The following is a 22,413-nucleotide window of genomic DNA, read 5'->3' on the forward strand; positions in this document are numbered from 1 at the left end:
ACAAACTATTAAAAACATTTCCATTAATTAAAATAAAATCTATAAACAATAAAAAAATCTTGAGCTAAACTAAAATGAGAAATGTTGCCCTTTTTAACTAACTGATATAAAATGTTTAAGTTCTAAAATGACTAAAACTAGAATAAAAATTAGGTTTTGCTTTATTTTGATGGTCCCTTTAACGCATTCTGGTCCGGTTTCACAGACAGGGCTTAGCCTAACCAGGATTGGGCCTTAGTTCAATTAGGATATTTAAGTAGCTTTTATAAACGAGCACTAGAAAAAAACACTACTGGTGTGCATCTTGAGACAAAACAATGGTACTGACATATGTTAAGATATGTCAGTACAAGTTGCTTTCAGTTAAAACAGCTTAAACATGCATTTTAGTCTGGGACTAGCTTAAGCCTTGTCTGTGATCTGTTGCACCTACTTGTCTACTAAAGCCCTGGGTATACTTCGTTTTTTTACGCGTGCGCTAGTGCACACGCACAGTCGAATGCACAGCCTTGGAAAGTATACTTCATTTGACTCGTACGCATACACATGAGGAGCAAGGAAAACACATGACAAACAGGAACCATAGGCGTTTCTCAATACCAAGTACGCAAAGTTCGGACTTGGAAAGTTCTTGGAAAGCGGTGGATCAAGAACACATCCAGAGATTTAAATTGTACTTGGCTAGATGTGAACTTTGGGCAGCGACTGATGACGTTTCATAAGTCCATAAGAACACAAGTACAGACAGGAACACATATTGAGAAACGGCTCATGACTATGACAATTTACAAAATAAAAGACATGAAAACATGAACTTGAAACAAAACCCCAAACAGACGTGACAGACAAAACACAACAAAATTATTAGAACTTACAGGAAAGCTAAATAATATGAAATGAAAACTAAAAATATAAAAATAAAAACAAATTCAAAATATTATGTGTTTTAATATTTGGATTACTAGATATGTAGATTACACTTTATTTCAATACTGCACTTTAGACATTCTACTATCTGTAGGTAACTTTGCAATTAGGCTACATGTCAACTAACTCTCATTAATTTGCAACTACCTGTCAACTAACTCTCATTAGAGTATTAGTTAGTGCTGTTAGGTTACGGTTTGGGTTAGTAGAATAAGTTGAAGTTGTTGCAAGGTTACTTATAGTCAGTTGATCAGGGGTCTCCAAACTCAGTTCTGGAGGGCCACTGTCCTGCAGAGTTTAGTTCCAGCCTGCCTCAACACACCTGCCTGGTTTTTAGTATTGCTGTGTTTGAAATCGCCCCCTATACCCTCATTCGCTATTCCCTACATTACTCCACTAATATAGTCCACTTGAAGGAGTGAATGAAACGAGTGAGTGAATTCGGACACTGAGTGCACCGGAAGGGCTGGCGATTTCGCATAGTTTGTGCTGCTGTTTAATAATCTTTTGAAATGTAGCAAACTGGCAGCTCCAGTAGTAATGAATATTTATGTTGAACTAGCATGTTCAAACCTTTTAAACGATTTAAAGGAACACTCCACTTTTTTTTGAAAATAGGCTCATTTTCCAACTCCCCTAGAGTTAAACAGTTGAGTTTTACCGTTTTCGTAAAAGAGTCAAGTTTTAAATAGGAAAATATTGAAACTCTTTGGTCATTTTTTAAGGAGATGCTAACGGTCTAATCAGATTCAATGAACTATGCTAAGCTATGCTAAAAGTGGCTCCGCCAGACCCGGAGATCGGCTGAATGGATTCGAAAACGGTAAAACTCAACTGTGTAGTTGCAAATTTACTTAATAATAAACTGTTAACGATATGTATAGCCTATGTGAAATGCACTTCAAATGTAGTTTTGCTTGAAAATACAGTTTGTAATATTTTGATTAATGGCTTAGAACTCTCCTTGCTGAAAAAGCTTTTGAAATGAAGAAAATAAATGTGAAAAATACAGCAAAATGTCACTGAAAAGGCAGGTGGTCACTGCTGCGCTAGTCTTGTCACCTTAAATCACCAAATCTAATTGAAAATAAATGACCTTTGGTTGCTTTCTCACTACAAATGGTTGTCAGTGCGAACGCCTCTTTATAGGTTGTCTGTTATGTTGCACTATTGTTTTTCCTTGGTAGTATCTCCTCCTATTGCTGTTGTGTCTTTCAGTTTTGGAGTAATGGAAAGTGTAGCATTGCATATGCAAATTAGATGGCTAAAGTGTTTTAAATTCTTCCTCCTGCTTTGCGTCGACTGAATGCTCATTTGGAATTTGACATCATTATCGTTCCAGCGTGCCCTGTATTTGTGGCCGATTCTACCGGCTCCAATTAGGCTGAAGTCTAATTACTTTCATTTAGTAAGGTATTAATTCAGAATTCACTCTCTCCCCACTCTCATTAGTTCCGGCACGATCTATCAGAGAGTATAATTACAGTTGCCTGTTTGGAGTAGAAAAGGGGAAGAAAAGAAAAAAATGTGCCCGTATGACATGACAATATTCATTGACTGACATATAGGCCTAAATGTGATTTCTGTTTCTTTATAGTCCATTTCAGTTGTTTTATTTCCTTGGTTGACATTTATGTGAATTTGGTAGTTTTACATCTAGGTTAAAGGTGGTCTGGGAGTTGTTTGAGGGTTTGGTTTATGGTAGCCACATGTGTCTGGCCTGTTCTATGAGACCTTGAGAAATGCTGCAGGTCATCAGACATCCAGCAGCTTTACAGATGTCACACACAGATAGATGTACACTAGTGTATGGCCCTTCAGGCTGTACAAGCTATTGTCAAAACGATCTTTCTGATATGTTTCTCTGTCTCTCTTTCTGAGGATTAAATGAGTTGACCATGTTTGGTTGTGCATTTTCTATTTTTTTTTTTTTTTTTTAATTACGCAATTACATACAGACATTTAATTCACATGTTAATCCACTACACCTCAGCTGTGTGAAATAATCAAAGAGTAAATCTGCTCTGTTCATTTGTTTTTTACATGCATTGGGTTTAGTCAGGGTTGTTTTTAATCACTTCTTAAAGTTTAAAACAAAAATTGACCATTTTGATTTCATGGTGACTTCAATTTTGTCATTAAAAACTAAAAACGGAAATGTTTTTCCTTTGAGTTTTTTCGCGCAGAGATGACAATGTTATCATAACAATCTGTGAAAACTATTAAAGGTTAGTTCACCCAAAGATGAAATTTCTGTCATTATTTACTCACCCTCATATCGTTCCACACCCGTAAGACCTTTGTTCATCTTTGAAAAAAAAAATTAAGATATTTTGATGAATTTAATGGATTTATCATCCATTGAAAGCAACGAAATCACCATATTCAATGTCCAGAAAAGTAGTAAAAACATAGTTAAAATAGCCAACTTGACTACAGTGGTTCAACCAATGTTACGAAGCGACGAGAATACTTACTTGTGCGCAAAACATAACAAAAATAACGACTTTATTCAACAAATTCGTCTCTCCCCGTCTCTCCTCTGCTACGCTATTTTCATTGCAGCTTCCAGGTTCTATAGGTAACCTGGGGGTTGCTAGAGTGTTGCTAGGCAGTTGCTAAGGTACTTGGGGTGGTTGCTCAGGTGTTGCTAGGTGGTTGCTAGGGTGTTCTGGGCGGTTGCTAGGCGGTTGCTATGGTGACCTGGGTGGTTGTTAGGGTGTTGCTATGTGTTTGGTAGTTGTCACAGATGGTTACTATGGAGTTTTTAGCAAGTTCTTAGCATGTTTTTAGCCTGATTTAGCACTTAGCTAATCACTATTAGCATGTAGCTATTCACAACTAGCATATGTAGCATATAGAGCATATAAAGTCATTATTTTTGTTTTGTTTTGTGCACAAATGTATTCTTGTCGCTTCATAACATTAAGGTTGAATCACTGTAGTCACGTTGACTATTTTAATGATGTTTTTACTGCTTTTCTGGACATTGAATGTGATAATTTCATTGCTTTCAGTGAAGGATAAAAAAAAAAAAACTCTCGGATTTCATCAAAATATCTTAATTTGTGTTCTGAAGATGAATGAAGGTGGAACAACATGAGGGTGAGTAATTAATGACAGAAATTTTATTTTTTGGGTGAACTAACCCTTTAAAAATGCTGTATTATGCATGCCAGACCAGTAGGTGGCGATGTCAATTTGTAAAGAAAGACTACGCGCTTATAGACTGAACACGTAATATGCATGTGCATGACATCACCGTTTTTGTAGTTTACACAAAGATGATAACGTTATCATTTTCAAAAACTTGCACTTTGAAACCCATTTCAAAATCTTGCGTTTTCAGGCTCCCAAAACGCCGTTGTTATGTAAATGAATGACCGAAACGCATTAAAAATTTTCAGTTTTTAGTCAAAAACAGTGTGGTGTAAACGCTCCTTTATTGTGTCTCTGGAAAATATGATCTGTGACATTGTATTATGTTGATTATCTAAGGTTTTTGTGTTTATTTGTTAATGATGGATTTGTGGACATATTAAAGGGGGACTCAGTGATATTGTTTGGAAGTTAGTCGGGCCGAGTCCAACAACAACGTCTAACCAATCAGCATCAGGGGGCGTATGACGGTCGAGGAGAGAGAACGAGCAAGAGGGACATTTGAAAAAAAAAAAAAAAAAAAAAAAACTGCAGAACAGAAATGGGACACAATACAAAACAGCTCAAAAGAATATCACTGGAATGAAGGTTTATGACTGGGCAAGCGCTTTAGGACCTGGTTTATATTACAAAAGCTTTCCAGCGCTGGAGAGAGCTAAGAGGGAAGACCTGAAAACTGCTTTGATCCCGCTTACCATGTGAGTACTGGGGAGCGGTTTCACAGACAGGGCTTAACCTAAGCCAGGATTAGACCTTAGTTCAATTAGGATATTTAAGTAGCTTTTATAAACGTAAACTAGAAAAAAAAAAAAAAACATTACTGGTGTGCATCTTGAGGCAAAACAATGGCACTGATATATTTTAAGATATGTCAGTACAAGTTGCTTTCAGTTTAAAACAGCGCAAACATACATTTTAGTCTGGGACTAGCTTAAGCCTTTTCTGTGAAACCAGGGATTAATGTTTTTAGATTTGTGGACATTTTAGACTTGTTCGAGATGCATCAGCACTGCGCAGACCGATCGGCGTATGACATCAAAATACCGCGAGAGCGTTTTGGAAGCTCCTTATGCTTTTGAATCACTCTCGCGGTACTTTGATGTCATACGCCGATCGGTCTGCATGCATCTCGAACAAGCCTATTGTCTTTATTTTATCTGAATAAGGTAAGGCCTGAGTGACATGTTGTTACTATTATTATTTTTTAATGTAATACTTTTTTTTTTTATTATTCAATGATTTCATAAGTTAGATATACATTTCAGACATCTTGAGTGAAATAATTATTTACACCTTTATATGAGTTATAGAATAAATTTACCTTTCAGATGAATTTCTTTTCTGGGATTCTGCTTTGTTTGTCAACATTATTCAACTATATTTCATGTATGTGACAGCTTTTGTGCTATGACAACTAAATTAGCAAATGTGTACAGTGCATGTATTTCCCTTAACACCATATTGGCTGATGCATCAGCATCCTGCACATGCTAAACTTATATCTATATATGTTAAAATTAAAATAGTAAAAAAAAGTAAATATAGCCTACCTTACACTATTTATCACTGAATGTTGTTGTCCTCTCCACATTGTAAGTGAAGTTAAAATGTGAAATTTTTACCTTACTAAGGAGCTATTTCTACTTATTCTGATCCTTGACATGCCAATCTTGAAGCTTTTTTTGTTTTTGTTTTTTCGTTTTTGTGTGGAAATACCTAAAAACGTTTTACAATGAATAAAAGAATGAATGAATAAATGGGCGAAATAAATGTCACAAAAAATAGATTATTTCTTTTTTGATTATGTTTAATGGAACTGTGTTGAAAGCCATTACAAATAGCACGTCTATGGGTGTTATCTAATGTAACCAGCAGGAGTCCCATGATCTCAGGCTGACTCCAGAAGTTTGGCTTGATGAAAGTTCAGAGCGCGGAAGTGAAGAGAAACTTTCGCATGAATCTCTGCAAGAGAGCGACTCTTCCCGCGTTTGAGTGTGGATGATGATGATGATGATGTTGACACGGATCCGCCAGTGTGTCTGAGGAAATACTGAGTTGCTTTGTGAGGCTTTATTTCAGGTCTGATTATGGGGTTGCCGACTTTAGAGTTCAGTGACTCTTTTGTAGACAGTCCGGACTTTAGAGAGAGACTCAAATGTCACGAAATCGAGCTGGATCTTACCAACAAGTTCATCAAAGAGCTGATTAAAGATGGACACCAGCTGATCTGCGCGCTCAAGAGTGAGTACATAACATATCAATTTAATTCAATACACTCGCATCTCTCCAACCGTTCATATTGGCTGTAACTCAATACCCAAGTATGCTGTCTACCTAGACAGCATGTGGTCACTATAGGCGTGTACTAAAGCGCGCTTGTGATGCCCAACAGTGCTGTCTAGGTAGGCGTCTCACTAAGTTTTGACACATAGCCAACGTGATGAATAAAAACATCCTTTTTGAGTTTGTAAAAAAGTGATAAAATTAAACAGCTAACAATTAACACAGCATGAAACGTAGCTGGTTTAAACACATCAAACAAAATGATTAATTTTAGCCTCACCTCACTGATCTTTCTCTATTGTATCCAAGAATTCAATTCACAGATATTTTAATTCTTTTAATGACCAAAACATAATATTTACCTTAACTCTGGTACTTCATGTTGTTCCCTCTATTAACACTCAAAGTTATATCATTTGGAGTCATTCTACAGCCTGACAGGGAGACAAGTGAATAATGTCATTGCATTTTATAAGTGTGTAGGCCTACACTAATTGTTGTGTTGACAGCATTTTTCAAGCACAACTATCGACACAACCAACGTTACCAAAGATAAATGATTAAACTATTTTTTTCTTTAATTTTTTTTTTCTTGAAGTAAAATTAATTACCATAATCAAAAATAATTACTTTTAAGCTAAATGGCAGCATTGTTACTTACAACAATGTTACCCAGTTGGGTGTATTGTTAAACATCTAACCTTAAGATTTCATGAATGTTTATTACCTTGAACTTAATATAAAAATGAAACAGCACATCTGATAGTTAGTTCATATAATGAGAAATATCACAAGTCCTTTCACTACCTTGTTGACAATTTAAGAGTTTCAAGTCTTTTCAAGCCTTTTTAGTGACTATTAACAAGCATTATTTCATTATGAATATGCTTGTCTGATCATAAATTAATGTACATTTAGATAGGCCTAGTTTATTAATTATTGTGTGACATAACTATAAAATTAACAAGACATTTTTATTTTTTCTATTCGGGGTAGAGAGACAGAAAAGGAGAAGATCAATTTTGAAATGTCAACATTTCTATTTCAGTTCATGTTTGTGTGATAGTATCTTTTCCGGGTTTATCTAAAGTTCTAAATGACAAATAGTTTACTGATCGAGGTCACTGATACATAGAGACTGTTGTGATTCCCAGTGCAGTCTGTCACTAGAGGCCTTTGGTTTATTAGCTTTATATTTCCATCCAAAGTTGTGAATTTAACTTGCAAAATTGGAATATTGCATAAAATATTTGTGAATAAAGCACCGTTTCTATCATGTGTGTTCAAGAGAACAAAATCGTCACTTCCTGGGAAATTGGTGCAAAATATCTGTAGTAAAAAAGAAAGTTGCAGCAATTGGGGAAGCCACTGTGGATCTTTTTTTCTATACATCATAAATTACACTTGCACCTATAGAGTTCACAGACAAAATGCAATAAACACTGTCATGTTACTGTATCTTGCTTTTAGAGGCAGAAGCCTGTTGATTGGGAACGTAACTGTGTGAGACAGATCTGGGAGTTAAATAAACCCAACTATTTTGATGACATACTTTGGCTTGGGCATTTCAGAATGACTAAACCAATTTTTGAGATGCTGTGCAATGAAATTGGCCAGCTAAGTCCAGTTTATCCAATCACATCCTCTGTTGAGACAAATGCCCCTTTCACACAGCAATACTGATAAATTACTGTAAAATTACCAGAACGAATGTGCTGTTCACACAAGCAGTGGCGTTCCCTCTTTTTACATGTAAGATAGCATTCACACATCAGTACCAAAATACTGGTGAACTTCAATCATCAATCATCGGAAATGACCTTTAAACGCTGAGCCGTTTTCCTCATGCACCTGAATGAGGAGAAGTGCTTTAGTTTAATTTTAGTTAATCATTTTTTTTCGTTTACTTCTGAGTGACAGATGTAAGCGGATGACCACAGAGAATGCGGTTTTGCTCTTAAAAGCACAACATGCGTAATGGTTGTGTATTGCAGTTACTAAAGTATGCAATACTTTAGAGCCGCAGCACTGATAAATGGAAAAGAAGGCCTTGCATGCATCTGAAATCACTATTTAGTGCGGGACTAAAGGCACAGTTATAGTTTATGACTGCAGACAATATAAATATGTATACATATTTGTATTGAAAATTTATGGAGCAACGGATTTTGTGTGAAAAGAAATCATAAAAGTGTTTTTTTTTTTTTCTTATAAATGTATGAGGGGGCCTTTTACCCCAAACGGTGTTTTATTATATGATATGATTAATATCATATTTTTAAATATGATGGTTTAATTATAAATGATTATCTCTAAGGTTAGGCTGGGACAATAAATCGATGCATCGTGAATCAAGAAATGATTCTGGATCGATTCTGAGATTTTCCGAATACATCTTGATTCTCTCTTGAATCGATTCTGAGCTTAGATTTTAACAGAAGATGACACTGCATGCTTTAGAAACAGCTATACTCTGCTTCCTTCCAAATAAAAGCAAATAAAAGCATTCTGAAGTGCAAGTACATTCTTACGCACAAGCGCTCTTCAGTGCTCTTCTTCGTGGGCATTTGAGTGTGCAGGTAAAAACTAGCCTAGAGTGCCATCTGCTGTTAAAAACTAAGCTCAGAATCGTTTCGAGAGAGAATTGCGATGCATTCGTTAAATCTCAGAATCGATCCACGAATCGTGGTGCATTGATTTATTGTTGCAGCCCTACTCCCAACTATGATGTTTACCATCTGAATCTAACCATGTCATGTCAACAAATGAAAAAAGTCAGTCAGCTGTTTATTATCATGTTAATTATTGTGCCGTTAGCCCCAACAGTAGGGGTGATTTTTACCCCAAATACCATACTTTTACATATTCTTCCATAACTAATTACATTTAACAAAACTGAAAAGCATTAGGAAGACCTTTGTCTCAAAATATATTCAGTAATTTTAGTGATTGTCATTTGCTATTTAAATTTACAACATTTAAAAAAAAAAACATCAAATATTAGATCAAATTAGCACAGAATCAACTTCGACGCGATCGCGTCAAGGATCAGCCAAATTTCTGCATGCATCTTGAAAAGCGGATGTTTTGGAAACTGACGCAGCAAGTTTTTGTGCCATCTAGTGGTTTAGAGGAAAATAAAATCAAAGGCGCCTTTTACCCCGGGGTGCCTTTAGCCCCGTTGTACCCTACGTACTAAACTTGGTTTTGAAACTTACTTCGAAAAAGATGTTCTACAACTTATATTGATAAATTTCCAGAACCGATTTAGAACCGATTTACCGATGTACTTTTGAAAAAGTCCTGTTCAGACATGATCTCTTAATGGTAATTTACCTGTAATTTACCAGTAAAGACTGTGTGTGAAAGGGGCTAAAGTCACATGAGGAATTTATTCAGTAAATATGATTCCACCGTAGTTGATGCGCAGGTCTTCTTTTTTTATATTTAAAAAAAAAAAAACTGAGCACACAAGTTTTTTTATGCGCATCTTGGCAGTTTCATCCAGCATTTTTTTTTTTTATGTGATATCCCAAAATATAAAAAATAGGTGAATGGAAATATAGGCTATGTTCACACATAGCACCTTAGTGCTCAATTCCGATTTACTGCCCAGATCAGATTTTTTTGTAGCTGTTCACATTGTTGTTTTAAATGTGGCCAATATCAGATTCCAGTGTGAACAGATCATGGTCCTGGACTGACCCACATTTGCAAAAGAATGATAAAAAGATGTCACGCAGCACACTGTGATACGGAAGTAAACACGTTTTTATTGTGTGATCTGCTACGAAGCCAGCGAATTTATATGCAGACAATTAAAAAAAAAACATAGACAAGTATGAGAAAAAAAGAGAGCGGAGTTTCATGAATGTTGATCTAGAGTGACTTAAAAGTTGTTTGGATTCGGATTTGACTGTTCAGACTGAGGTCACATTGCAAAACATCTGACCTGTATCAGATTTAGGACCACATATGGAAGTGGCCCAAATCAGTATTTAGAAGATCAGATTCCATGTGGTTTGTGCTGTTCACACTGTCATGAGAAAAATGGATCTGAGTCACATATGAGCAAAATAATTTGGGCCACCTTTGTCTGCAGTCTGAGCATAGCCATAGCTACTGATGGGTGCTTTTCCTAAGAAAAGAAATCAAGGCAGCAATCTTTATTTCTCATTAATGTGGATGTACTGTGTGTGGAATGCTGGAATTGTGATTCTAGAGGATTGTGGGTAAATACAATATGCCCCTGCCCCCCTCAAGGTTCCTGGATTATCTGATTTCTATTCCAAGGCCGTGCAAAGGCTGCTGCTTCTTTTTTTGTAATAGAGGTTTTTACCTAATGATAATATTATGTGGCACTGCTGACCTTCAGACATAGAAACAAAAGATAACTTGTTTTTAGTGAATGCCACATAGGCTCAAAGATAACAAAGTTACATGAACTCAATAAATGATTATATTAAGCAGAACTTAAACTGAATGAGTTGCAGCAGATTTCTAGTTCCCAGCATGCTTTGCATCAGGCTGAATAAGGAGAATATTAGTTTAAATGAACTGTTTTTTGTATGTGTCTGTTTTTGCATAAATATTAATATAGGGAGAGATAGTGTTTAATATTCTGTTATGTTGGGATTTATATGGGGTTCTATTATGTTGTAATTTTGCAACAAAATTGCAATTGTGCAGACTAGAGCCTGTGGTTAATTTAAGAATGGGCTGGATGTTGCTGAACTGTGTATATGCAAGTGTATAATGATAGTCTTTTTGCTAAATACATTACCATATGCAAGTGTGCTATTGCTAGTAGATATGTGCCGGTATACAGTAATACGATATATCACGATAATGAATATGCGCAATATTGTTATCGTGGGCACTTCAAAATACCGTAAATCATTTTTTATTAGTAATTATTCAGATTTTTAGAATGCATTTTTAAAATACTTTACCCATCAACCCGTTTAAAATGCACAACACTGCTGTATGCTGCATCAAAGAGGCACGTGAACAGATGTAAACAAACCCAATGTGCATGAGCAGCATGGCGGACCGAGTGAAGGAGACACGCTGAATGAAAATGCATTTTCACTTTCTGACAGCAGAGGGCACTGATGGAACAGCAGAAATGCAGCGGTTACCCCGGTAACCCCATAAAAAAAGCAGCTGTGCTACAGCTACTACAGTATTTAAATGTTTTAAACAGCCATTCAGATTTTTGTATCCACTATTGTGTTCATCACAGCACCAAATACTTAAAGACTTAAGGCTATTTATTTTCAAACTTAAACATTTTTATATTTTAATCTGGACTACAGCATGCCTTATATATTGTTTTAATATGTTTTGATTCTTTATTGTTCAGTCACACTTTACAATAAAGTAAATAAAGTTACAATAAAGTTACTTACGTTAACTAATGAGACCTTATTGTAAAGTGATACCTATTGTTCTTTGTAATTCTCTTGCGCTTTAATCTGTGTGAAACATTTGTTTACTTTATACATTTTTTGTGCATTGCTTTATTGTATTTATATGTTCAGAGTTCTTTTAATTACAAAAAAAGTTATCAAACCTGTTATAGTATGACAAACATTTTTTTTGCAACTTAATTCAATATCTTGATAATACCGTATATACCAGGATAAAAGCTTCAGCAATTATCACAACATGAAAATTTTAAATTTGTCACATAAATTAATTAATTGCTAGCAAGCAGTTAACTGCAAAATAGATGAGTTAATATGTTTAAGTAGTCAAGTTATATGAGTTAGCTTAGTCAATGTTTCAATTAAATTGCAATTCTTATAGTGCAAAGTCAGAATTTCAAGTTTAACTAACTTAATCTATGAGTTTGTTAACTTAACAAACGTGTAATTGATTACTTAAGTTTGACTTCTGCCAACCTGTTTATAGTACATATGAACTACTTTTATGTCCTTTTGAAGCTTGAAAGTCTCAGGCATAATTCAGTTGCATCAAAACAGCATAGAAGCAGTATTAAAAACCTCTTTTGTGAATAATTTATGACATTAGTTTTAATTTCCGTTGAACTATGTTACTTATGTTACTTACAGAGTTATTTTTATTATTTTTTGACACACGCTTTTCGCCTACTTAGACAAGGCTACCATGCAGTTTAATAAAAAAAAAAGAAAAATGCAATTTCCTAAATCGGACAGAGGACTAATTGTCCTAAAAGCTCTGTTTTAAATAGGTCTTTGATCCTCTTCTGTCCTGTAGATTTTGTGACTTTAACCTTGCTTTATACCCAGCAGGGAACTTATAAAACTAGCATTTCTTTTTATCATCCAAAGACGCTTTTAAAATCCTTCTCTCCGGTCAAATGAACCCAAATGAATACTGCGTCTTTCACACTGATGTGTCACTGGGCGGCAGTGCAATTTTGTTCACTTCATTCAATGCTTCAGTGGGGTGCATGTTTTTGTAAAGGTCACATAATCCTGCGGTTAACGGCGGCACATAGTGATTGTTGGTTAGAATCTGGGGTGGTACTTTTTTGTGGCTTTTTCTTAATGTAACATACTACATTCATTGAGCTACTGTACCATATTTACACCTTCTTTGCAGTGGCTTACAAAATAATTAACTTTTGTTTGTTTTGGAATTTATAAAAATAAACCAAGAAAATTGTATGTCAGTGAATATGTGAATGTAAGTGAATATGTGCAGTTGTTACCATCTATGTGATCTGATCCTTAAAAAATTTCTTCATTGGCATACAGCCTGGTCTCATTGTTTATATGTAGATATTCACTTCGTGAAGGCTTGTATATCTTATTTAAATTTGTACAGTATCTGAAACATTACATCACAATAGGTGATGAGGCACACGAGAGCCAATGAGTGATGTAAAACAATTGTCATACCTCTCTTGGGGTGGCAAATTTAAAATTTTGTTAATGAGTGCAGGATTTCTCAGATACGGCCGCTACTGAGGTTATAGACAAAGATTGCTAAAAAAAAAGATTGCTAAAAAAAAAAGGAATTACTTTTAAGATTACGTTATGGCACATTTGTGGTGTATTTTATGCTCAGTTTTTATTCACAGCATATTCATATTTATTATTGTCATTTTTTTACACACAACATATTTAGAAAACTAAATAAATTACACATAAGTAATTGTTAAACGATTAAAGACATTTATTCATTTTAAGATTTAAAGTATAGTCTTTCAAAGTCACACAGAGCAAAATTAAACGAAACTGTGTTTTAAAGGTATAGTTCACCCAAAAATGAAAATTCTGTCATCATTTACTCACCCCCAAGTTGTTCCAAACCTGTATATATTTCTTTCTTCTGCTGAAAACAAAAGCAGATATTTTGAAGAATATGGGTAACCAAACAGTTGACAGGACCCATTGACTTCTATAGTATGGAATAAAGTACTATGGAAGTCAGTGGGGCTCATCAAATGTTTGGTTACCCATATTCTTCAAAAGTTCATCAGAAGAAAGAATTTCATACAGGTTTGGAACAACTTGAGGGTGAGTAAATGATGACAGAATTTTCATTTTTGGGTGAACTATCCCTTTAATAAATGTGATTTGAAAACATAATCTAATTGATCATAAATACAATAGAATCAATCAATTAATTTCATGAGTTAAATATTCACAGTTTAAATAAGGATTCATAAACATTTGTATGTCTGTAAATTTGTTGATAAATGCTGTCAATACGTCGTTCTTGTATGTTTAGTGTCTATGCATACACAAGTAAATGTACATGTAGTAGAACGACATTTACATAAAATGCATACAGTATGGATACTTAGGAGATTATGTTTTGACATAAGTTGCATGCTAGACACCATTCCTTGTTAGTTTTGTGTGTGTGTTTGTACCATTTTAATACCCGACAGAAACATACAATACTTATATTACAACATACGTTAGTCTGCTTACATTATGTTACATTCAGTCATAATTGTGGTTGCTATTTTTAGGGATTAGTATCACATTCTTGTTAGATCATCTCATGGGACGTCACCGTGATTTTGCCAGGTAAGACATATTCCTAGATCAACATATTTTGTTGATCCTGGAACAACATTCCTGTCCAACAATTTAGTTCTATCTCTACCCATAAGTTATCCCTAAAATCAGAGGGAAATGATAGGTGAATAACACTGATGTAGAAGCACCTAACCCTGGTTGTAAGCCTAGACATAAGCTGTAAACTTGTCCCTCAAATCTGATTGGTTGATTGAAATGTTGTTCCAGGATCAACAAAGATGTCGCTTCAGGAACATGTTGTACTTGGTGAAATCACATTCACCCTCATGGGATGCTGGGTATTTTTGCACACTATGAGTGATTGGCCACAGATAATATTTTTTTGCTCAAATATGTCTGTTAATTGAGATGTTCCCACACAAATCACAATTTCTAAGTTACCTAACAGAACATTTTTAGAGAGTTTTATTATCATCATAATTTTTGCTGAAAGTCAACATGAAATCAAAACTGATGCTATCTACAAATATCATCTAATTGTGAGTGTTTAATCAGTGCATATGAGAATCTAAACAAAATTGTTAATTTTATGAGCTAACCATCATACCACAACATTTTAGTTGAGTGGCATTGTTAACAAAGCCGATCTATTTCTGCTTCAAAGTTGCTCACCCAGCAATGGAAGTTCGAAATGAACCACGGCCCTTCTGCAAACATGATTAGTCCCATCTAATTTTGCAGCAGAGAGTCTGTCAAGGTAATTAAGGGGAGCTTCAGTTGAATAGACTACTTACCACCCTAATGGGTTAGAGGTGCTGCCTGATCAAAAAGCCCCGTGCCTTATGAAGGTGATTAGTGATCTTCAGCTCTGAATAAGAAGGATGACAGGGTCAGATTTCTGTCCATGTTAAAATAATGATGTCTGTGTAACTGCTACACAATCGCTCCTCAGCACTAACTGAAATATTAAGGAAGAATTATTGTGCATTTGAGCCCTAACCCGTAAGTATTATACAAGTTGGAATTTTTTGTATTAATTACTTAAAATGTCACCATTTAAACTTCTCAAAATCGTAGAAGTTTGTTTATTTTCAAGTTTAATCTGATTAGACTTTGAATAACAGATTTGTGAATGTTGTACGTCAGGGCTGTCGGTGAGAGAGATCGCTCTGATTTGCTGTTCAGTTTAGCGAACGAGTCAGTGCACAAGAATAAAAGTGAAAGTGATGAAAGTGAGCAAAGAAGTCATGTTGGCACAGACAGAAGCCTAATTTTTCGTAATCTTACCTGAGCATTCCAATACGCAAATATTTTCATAACAACATGAGCCGACTAGAATGAAGAAAGTGATCAGCATGATTGATATTTGCTGTAGGTTGCCTACCTCTGTGTTAAAGCAGTGTTCTAGGTTGGTTTAACTTTATTTACAGTCTGTGAGAATGTTGATTACCACAGAAAATCATTTTTAAATAATTTTTAGCATGTACAAAAGAGGTCTACAGACCAAGGCACTCTGAAGGGTTTATAAACTCGAAAAACTACTCAAATATGCATCAGTGGCTTACAACAAGTATCAGCAAATTTAGGGTGTTTACATGACAACTATGTACTAAAAACTGAAAAGATTTTCCTTTGAGTTTTTTTTGTACAGAGGACAATGTTGTTGTAACGATCCCCATTCACACGAATACAGAACTAAGCACTCATGACATGGGTAAAGATTCGGTTGATTCAGATACATTTTAATACAGGTTGCTTAGCGACAGCCATTGAGATAATGCTAATGGCTAAATGCTAATGTATAGCTCTCTCCGGGTATTTATAATCTTGTATTGTGTCATTTATAAAATTGTAAAAATTGATTTTTGAATTGTTTTTGTTATTTATAAATGTAGAAGCAGACACAAAAAAAATCGAGTCCACATTTTGGAATTAATAAGTGACATTTGTGCTTCCCCACTCTTGCAAAGCACAAGCTGCCAGTGCATTAAATTTGAAAGCATTTCTCTTCCTCTATCTCTGCATTAGTAAGGTCTCTGTTTGGATTTCACTACTCTTCTGGGATTGGTGTGTGTTTATGTGAGTTAGTGCAATGCTCCAGGGGCTTTGCCACAGGAAATGCGCTGTAAACAATGTTGTGTAACCTTGTCCTTTCCTCCCACTGATAACTTTCCTCACTGACAGTACTGTAAGTGTGTTTCTGTATTTGTGCTAGTTGGTATCAGTAAGACTCAGGATGCCGAGTGGCTAATTAATCTGAACAAAAATGGGATTGTGGGGAGTTATTTACACAGTGAAAGGTTTCTAATTCTTCAAGGCTCTAAGAAAGAAGTTACAGTTTCCACTGTGTTAGAAAATGTTACACTAGCCATTCCCTCTATAACAATGTCAGCGTGAATACGGTTCTGACCTTTACAGATTCACTCCCAAGAGCTGTTGCCTGATTTGACCTGGAGTCCTTGTTCAGAGAAACGCTCTTCATTTACTAAAGATGATGATACACGGGGCAACTTTTTGAGCAATGTTGCCGAGCAATGTTGCTTGGGCACTTTCCCACTGAGAATGTGCAACAAATTTCAATCTAAAGTATCCAGATAAAAATGTATTGCCCATTCTCAATGGAAAAGTGCCCAAGCAACATTGCTCGGCAACATTGCTCAAAAAGTTCCCCCGTGTATCATCACCTTAATACATCATTTAACATCTCAAGTGTTGATAAATGAACATACCTGTACAGTACAGTTTTCTAAACCAGTTTTTCACTATTTGCTTTTGTTACTCTGTACAGATACTGTGATACAGTATATTATACCAGCCATATTTACCAGCAGTTCCAGAAGTACAAAACTTGAATGCTGTCATTATTACTTTATGGGCACTCAGTTGTGAAAATATTTTTTGAGACAATCACCTGAGCCGTAAATGGAATGTGACTTATTCTGTATTATACCTCCTTACAACAGACAAAGAAATAGACGTATGTCTATTTTACATCATAAACAATGTTTGGCTGTTTATACAGCTTGTAGAAATATGTTCACAAAAATGGTACACAGTACAACAGATCTACTGGTTTGACAACCTTGATCAAAGCCTGTTTTATCCTTTGAGGTTTCATATCATAAAAAAATCTAAATTGGGCCATGGGCCTATTTCAATTTTTTGATGCATGTTCTTAGTGTTAATTGTGCATTATTCATTAGTTCAATAAAAAGTTATCTTTGTAATATTTTATCAAATGTAATTACGTGCTCTCCCTTTTAAACAACTGTTCAAATGACTAGGAATTACTTTTACTTTTCAATCTCTTCTCCTCCAGCTGCTCCATTCTGGTATATATAACGGCCACATTTTTTTTAATATCCTGGTTCCTGTCAAAATATGTGACATTATGGAAGTAAAGTTTCATGTGCTATGTGAGGATACAGAACTGAAAACTTCCTTCTCACTCCAAACTAGCCATTAACTGAAACTCGTCTTAACTTCCTGAACTAGGGCTACAATTATAAATCGATATATCATGATTCTGTTTCTCATGGTATTACGTTGTTTCTCCATGGCCTTCTATCAGTATTTTTATTTACTGTGTGCATGCATGTATTTAGTTTCTTACAGTTCAATTTATGAAGCAGCATGTTGTCTAAGTAAGTGTATACAGTACCTCGAAACCGCTGTTTATCAATGCAGTCAGAGCCGTTTCTGGGCAAAGTGAAGTGAATTGATTGATACAGATACTGCAGATTTACTCACTCCAGAGTTTCAATGACAATCTTATGAGATTGTGATGTATTGATCTGTATTGTGGTGCGTATTGTATTGTGGCATAGTTGGCAATACCAAGCTATTGTACCAACCAACTGATCTTTGCACGTCAACAAGACTTTTTAGTATTCATCAGTATGGTCCACCCAATCAAAGTGAAGCAATAAGGAGGAAGGAGATTTGATACTATTATTCCATGTGGCATATAATAAACAGGAAGAGTGATATAAGAAATGCTTGCCAGATGCTGTGCTGTTTCTGACTGATATTTATTGTTTTCCAAGGCCACTGATCGATAATGTCGATAATTAGGGTTCTATGATTTCGCAATGCGGAAAACACAGACGGAATCGCTGAATCCAGTCATAAAAATGGAATTTACTGGAATTTGCCAAATTTGAGATAAATCAAAAGTAGAGTGTACAATTAATTAAATTGTGATATATTGTGACTAGTGCCTATGAATATTAAACCTCAAAAAAAAAAGTGAAGTCTGCATATTTTGTGTATCTGCGTGAATGAGTGGCACAGTTTTGTCTGCTACAGATATTCAAACACGCGTGGCATGAGACTCATGGTGTTTTCAGCTTCTGCTGTCTCACTATATTAGGATATGAACATATGAACTTTATCACCATAGCTTCTCTGAAACTCAAAGGTCTTCACTACAACCTGCCAAAATAAAAGTTTGGTTTAACTTGAAGAAATTATGACAGAAATATATTTCTGTTGAACAATAGAATGTACTTCTCAAAGTAGTAATAACAACAATAATAATAATACAGTTTATTAAAACATTATTTTTTGGCAAGTATCGCACAATTTTTTGTCCATGTTCAATTTTTTGTCCATGTCCACCATTTTTATTTCTTTTTCTTTATTGCCTTAAAAACGTTGGTCCCCCCAATGTTCACGATATGGTTATCGTGGTTAATCTTGTCAGTTCAGAAAAATTAACAGACAACACAGAATTTCTTTAAAAAAAAATAGGGCCCTATTATTGTTAAAATTTTACTAAATGGTTATATTAAAGGATTAGTCCACTTTCAAATTAAAATTTCCTGATAATTTGCTCACCTCCATGTCATCCAAGATGTCCATGTCCTTTTTTCTTCAGTCGAAAAGAAATTAAGGTTTTTGATGAAAACATTCCAGGATTATTCTCCTTATAGTGGACTTTAACGGACCCCAAACAGTTGAAGGTCAAAATTACAGTTTCAGTGCAGCTTCAAAGGGCTTTAAACGATACCAGATGAGGAATAAGGGTCTTATCTAGCGAAATGATTTGTCATTTTTAAAAGAAAAAATTAAAATATACAGGTGCTGGTCATATAATTAGAATATCGTGAAAAAGTTCATTTTTTTATTGTAAATTATTTTAAAAAATGAAACTTTCATATATTCTAAATTCCCTACATGTAAAGTAAAACATTTCAAAAGTTTTTTTTTGTAAATTTGTTGATTAGAGCGTACAGCTAATGAAAGTCCAAAATCCAGTATCTCAAAATATTAGAATATTTACATTTGAGTTTCATTAAATGACCATCCCTACAGTATAAATTCCGGGTATCTTTTGTTTTTTGAAACCACACTAATGGGGAAGACTGCTGACTTGGCAATGGTCCAGGAGACAATCATTGACACCCTCCACAAAGAGAGTAAGTCACAGAAGGTCATTACTGAATGGGGTGGCTGTTTACAGAGTGAAATATCAAAGCATATTAAATGCAAAGTTGACTGGAAGGAAGAAATTGGGTAGGCAAAGGTGCACAAGCAACAGGGATGACCGCAAGCTTGAGAATACTGTCAAGTAAAGCCGATTCAAACACTTGGGAGAGCTTCACAATGAGTAGATTGAAGCCGGAGTCAGCACATCAAGAGTCACCACACTCAGACATCTTCAGGAAAAGGACTACCGAGCCACTTCTGAACCAGAGACAATGTCAGAAGCATCTTACCTGGGCTAAGGAGAAAAAGAACTGGACAGTGAACAGTGGTCGAAAGTCCTCTTTTCAGATAAAAGTAAATTTTGCATTTCATGTTGAAATCATGGTCCCAGAGTCTGAAGGAAGACTGGAGAGGCACAGAATCCAAGCTGCTTGAAGTCTAGTGTGAAGTTTCTGAAGTCAATAATGATTTGGGGGGGGCGTGACGTCTGCTGGTGTTGGTCCATTGTGTTTTATCAAGTGCAAAGTCAATGCAGCCATCTTCCAGGAGATTTTGAAGCACTTTATGCTTCCATCTGCTGACAAGCTTTATGGAGATGCTGATTTCCTTTTCCAGCAGGACTTTAGCACCTGCCCACAGTGCAAAAACCACTTCCAAGTGGTTTGCTGACCATGATATTACTGTGCTTTATTGGCCAGCCAATATGCCTGACCTGAATCTATGGGATATTTTCAAGAGAAAGATGAGAAACAGTCGATCCAACAATATACAGATGATCTGAAGGCTCAATAGTGCCTCAGCAGTGCCACAGGCTGATCACTTCCATGCCACACTTCACTGATGCAGTAATTTGTGCTAGGAGCAAGTCATTTGCTGTAATATGTCCTGCCGATCAAGTATTGAGTGCACAAAAGAACATACTTTAAAGAACTTGAACTTTTCTGTTTTGCAAATCCATTTTTTGATTGATTTTAGGAAATATTCTAATATTTTGAAATACTGGATTTTGGACTTTCATGAGCTGTACGCTCTAATCATCAAAATTTAAAAAAAAAACTTTTGAAATGTTTTACTTTACATGTAGGGAATCTAGAATATATGAAAGTTTCATTTTTAAAAATAATTTATAATAAAAAAATGAACTTTTTGATGATATTCTAATTATATGACCAGCACCTGTATATGCTTTATAAACACAAATGATCGCCTTGCAAGTGCTTCGCCAGACCACACTTCCGTATTCTTCAGAAAGCTTACGCTGTATGTCCTACACCTTCCCTTTTCTGCTTACGGAACGAACGTGGCGCCAGTTCCATATTTTTCGTAAGTTGAATAGGGAAGGTGTAGGAAATACAGCCTAAGCTTTTTGAAGAATACGGAAGTGCGGTCTGGCGAAGCACTTGCAAGGTGATCATTTGTGTTTATAAAGCATATACATTTTAAATATTTTTTTTTTTTTTTTAGAAAATGAGCAATCGTTTCGCTAAATAAGACCCTTATTCCTCGTCTGGTATCGTTTAAAGCCCTTTGAAGCTGCACTGAAACTGCAATTTTGACCTTCAACCGTTTGGGGCCAATTGAAGTCCACTATAAGGAGAATAATCCTGGAATGTTTTCATCAAAAACCTTAATTTCTTTTCGACTGAAGAAAGAAGGACATGGACATCTTGGATGACATGGGGGTGAGTAAATTATCAGGAAATTTTAATTTGAAAGTGGACTAATCCTTTAAACATTTATGAATTCAATTGATTAGACAAGCTTTTGACATATTAAAATGTATTTAAATTATTAAAACTAAATCCAGAAAAATTAAAACAAAACACAGAATTTGGAAATTATATTATAAGACCCTAAATTCAGTGTGAAATCTTTTGTGAATTCATCACAATGTAATGCAGATTTTGCAAAGAGGCCACTGATTCTCATTTTACATGCAAATACGGAATTTACATAGAAGCTTTTAAGGCATAAGAGTAAAAAAAATAAAAAAATAAAAAATAAAACGGCCTGTTTAATTCTAAGGATTAGTGAGAGGGTGGAAGATGGTCATGGAAAACAAAATTATGTTGTTTGTTGCCAGAAATCCTTGACTAGCATTATCAGTGGAACGTAACCTGACCCAAATGACCTGTCTTTCATGTTACGCTTCTTTCTCTCTGACATTATGTTATGAAACACATGCCAGGATCTGAACATTTTCAGTACTGTATAATTGATCATTTATTCAGATGACTTCTCAGATGTAACTGAACTTCATACAGCTAATGCATATAGCATTGATCTTTAAATAATCCCTGCAGATGTTAGTACGTGATGTGTTGTGCTAAACGGAAACATTTCCCTTTGCTCAGCAGAAAGGAGCCATTTGTACTAAACGATATGCTCTTTGCTGCTAATTGAAAGTGACACTGTTTGATGCAATCTGAATGAGATGCATTTGTTTGTTCTGCTAGATGGCTGTTTGGCTTTTGCTTATGCAATTTATTTCAGGCATTGTTTTGCTTTTTTATGCATCTAGTGCATCAAAGCCGACACCAAGAAAGCTGGTTTTGTCATTCCGTCTTTCCTCAGCTTGTAGACATGTCGTGATTACCGCCTGAGATGCATATGTCACTTTGCTTGTTTGTAA

At 35.3% G+C, this 22,413-nt stretch overlaps 1 protein-coding gene across 1 annotated transcript in view; it reads left to right on the forward strand.

Moving 5' to 3' along the window:
• The first annotated feature begins 5,980 nt into the window (after positions 1-5,980).
• The window catches only part of LOC127500074 (rho GTPase-activating protein 42), a 130,942-nt gene continuing 114,509 nt past the window's right edge, over positions 5,981-22,413 (forward strand). The window contains 1 exon segment of the mRNA XM_051870963.1: positions 5,981-6,327. Coding sequence (XP_051726923.1) covers positions 6,174-6,327 — 154 coding nt within the window. The 5' untranslated portion in view covers positions 5,981-6,173.

The sequence above is a fragment of the Ctenopharyngodon idella genome, chromosome 18 (genome assembly GCF_019924925.1).
Source record: "Ctenopharyngodon idella isolate HZGC_01 chromosome 18, HZGC01, whole genome shotgun sequence".
In the NCBI taxonomy this organism is placed as follows: Eukaryota; Metazoa; Chordata; class Actinopteri; order Cypriniformes; family Xenocyprididae; genus Ctenopharyngodon; species Ctenopharyngodon idella.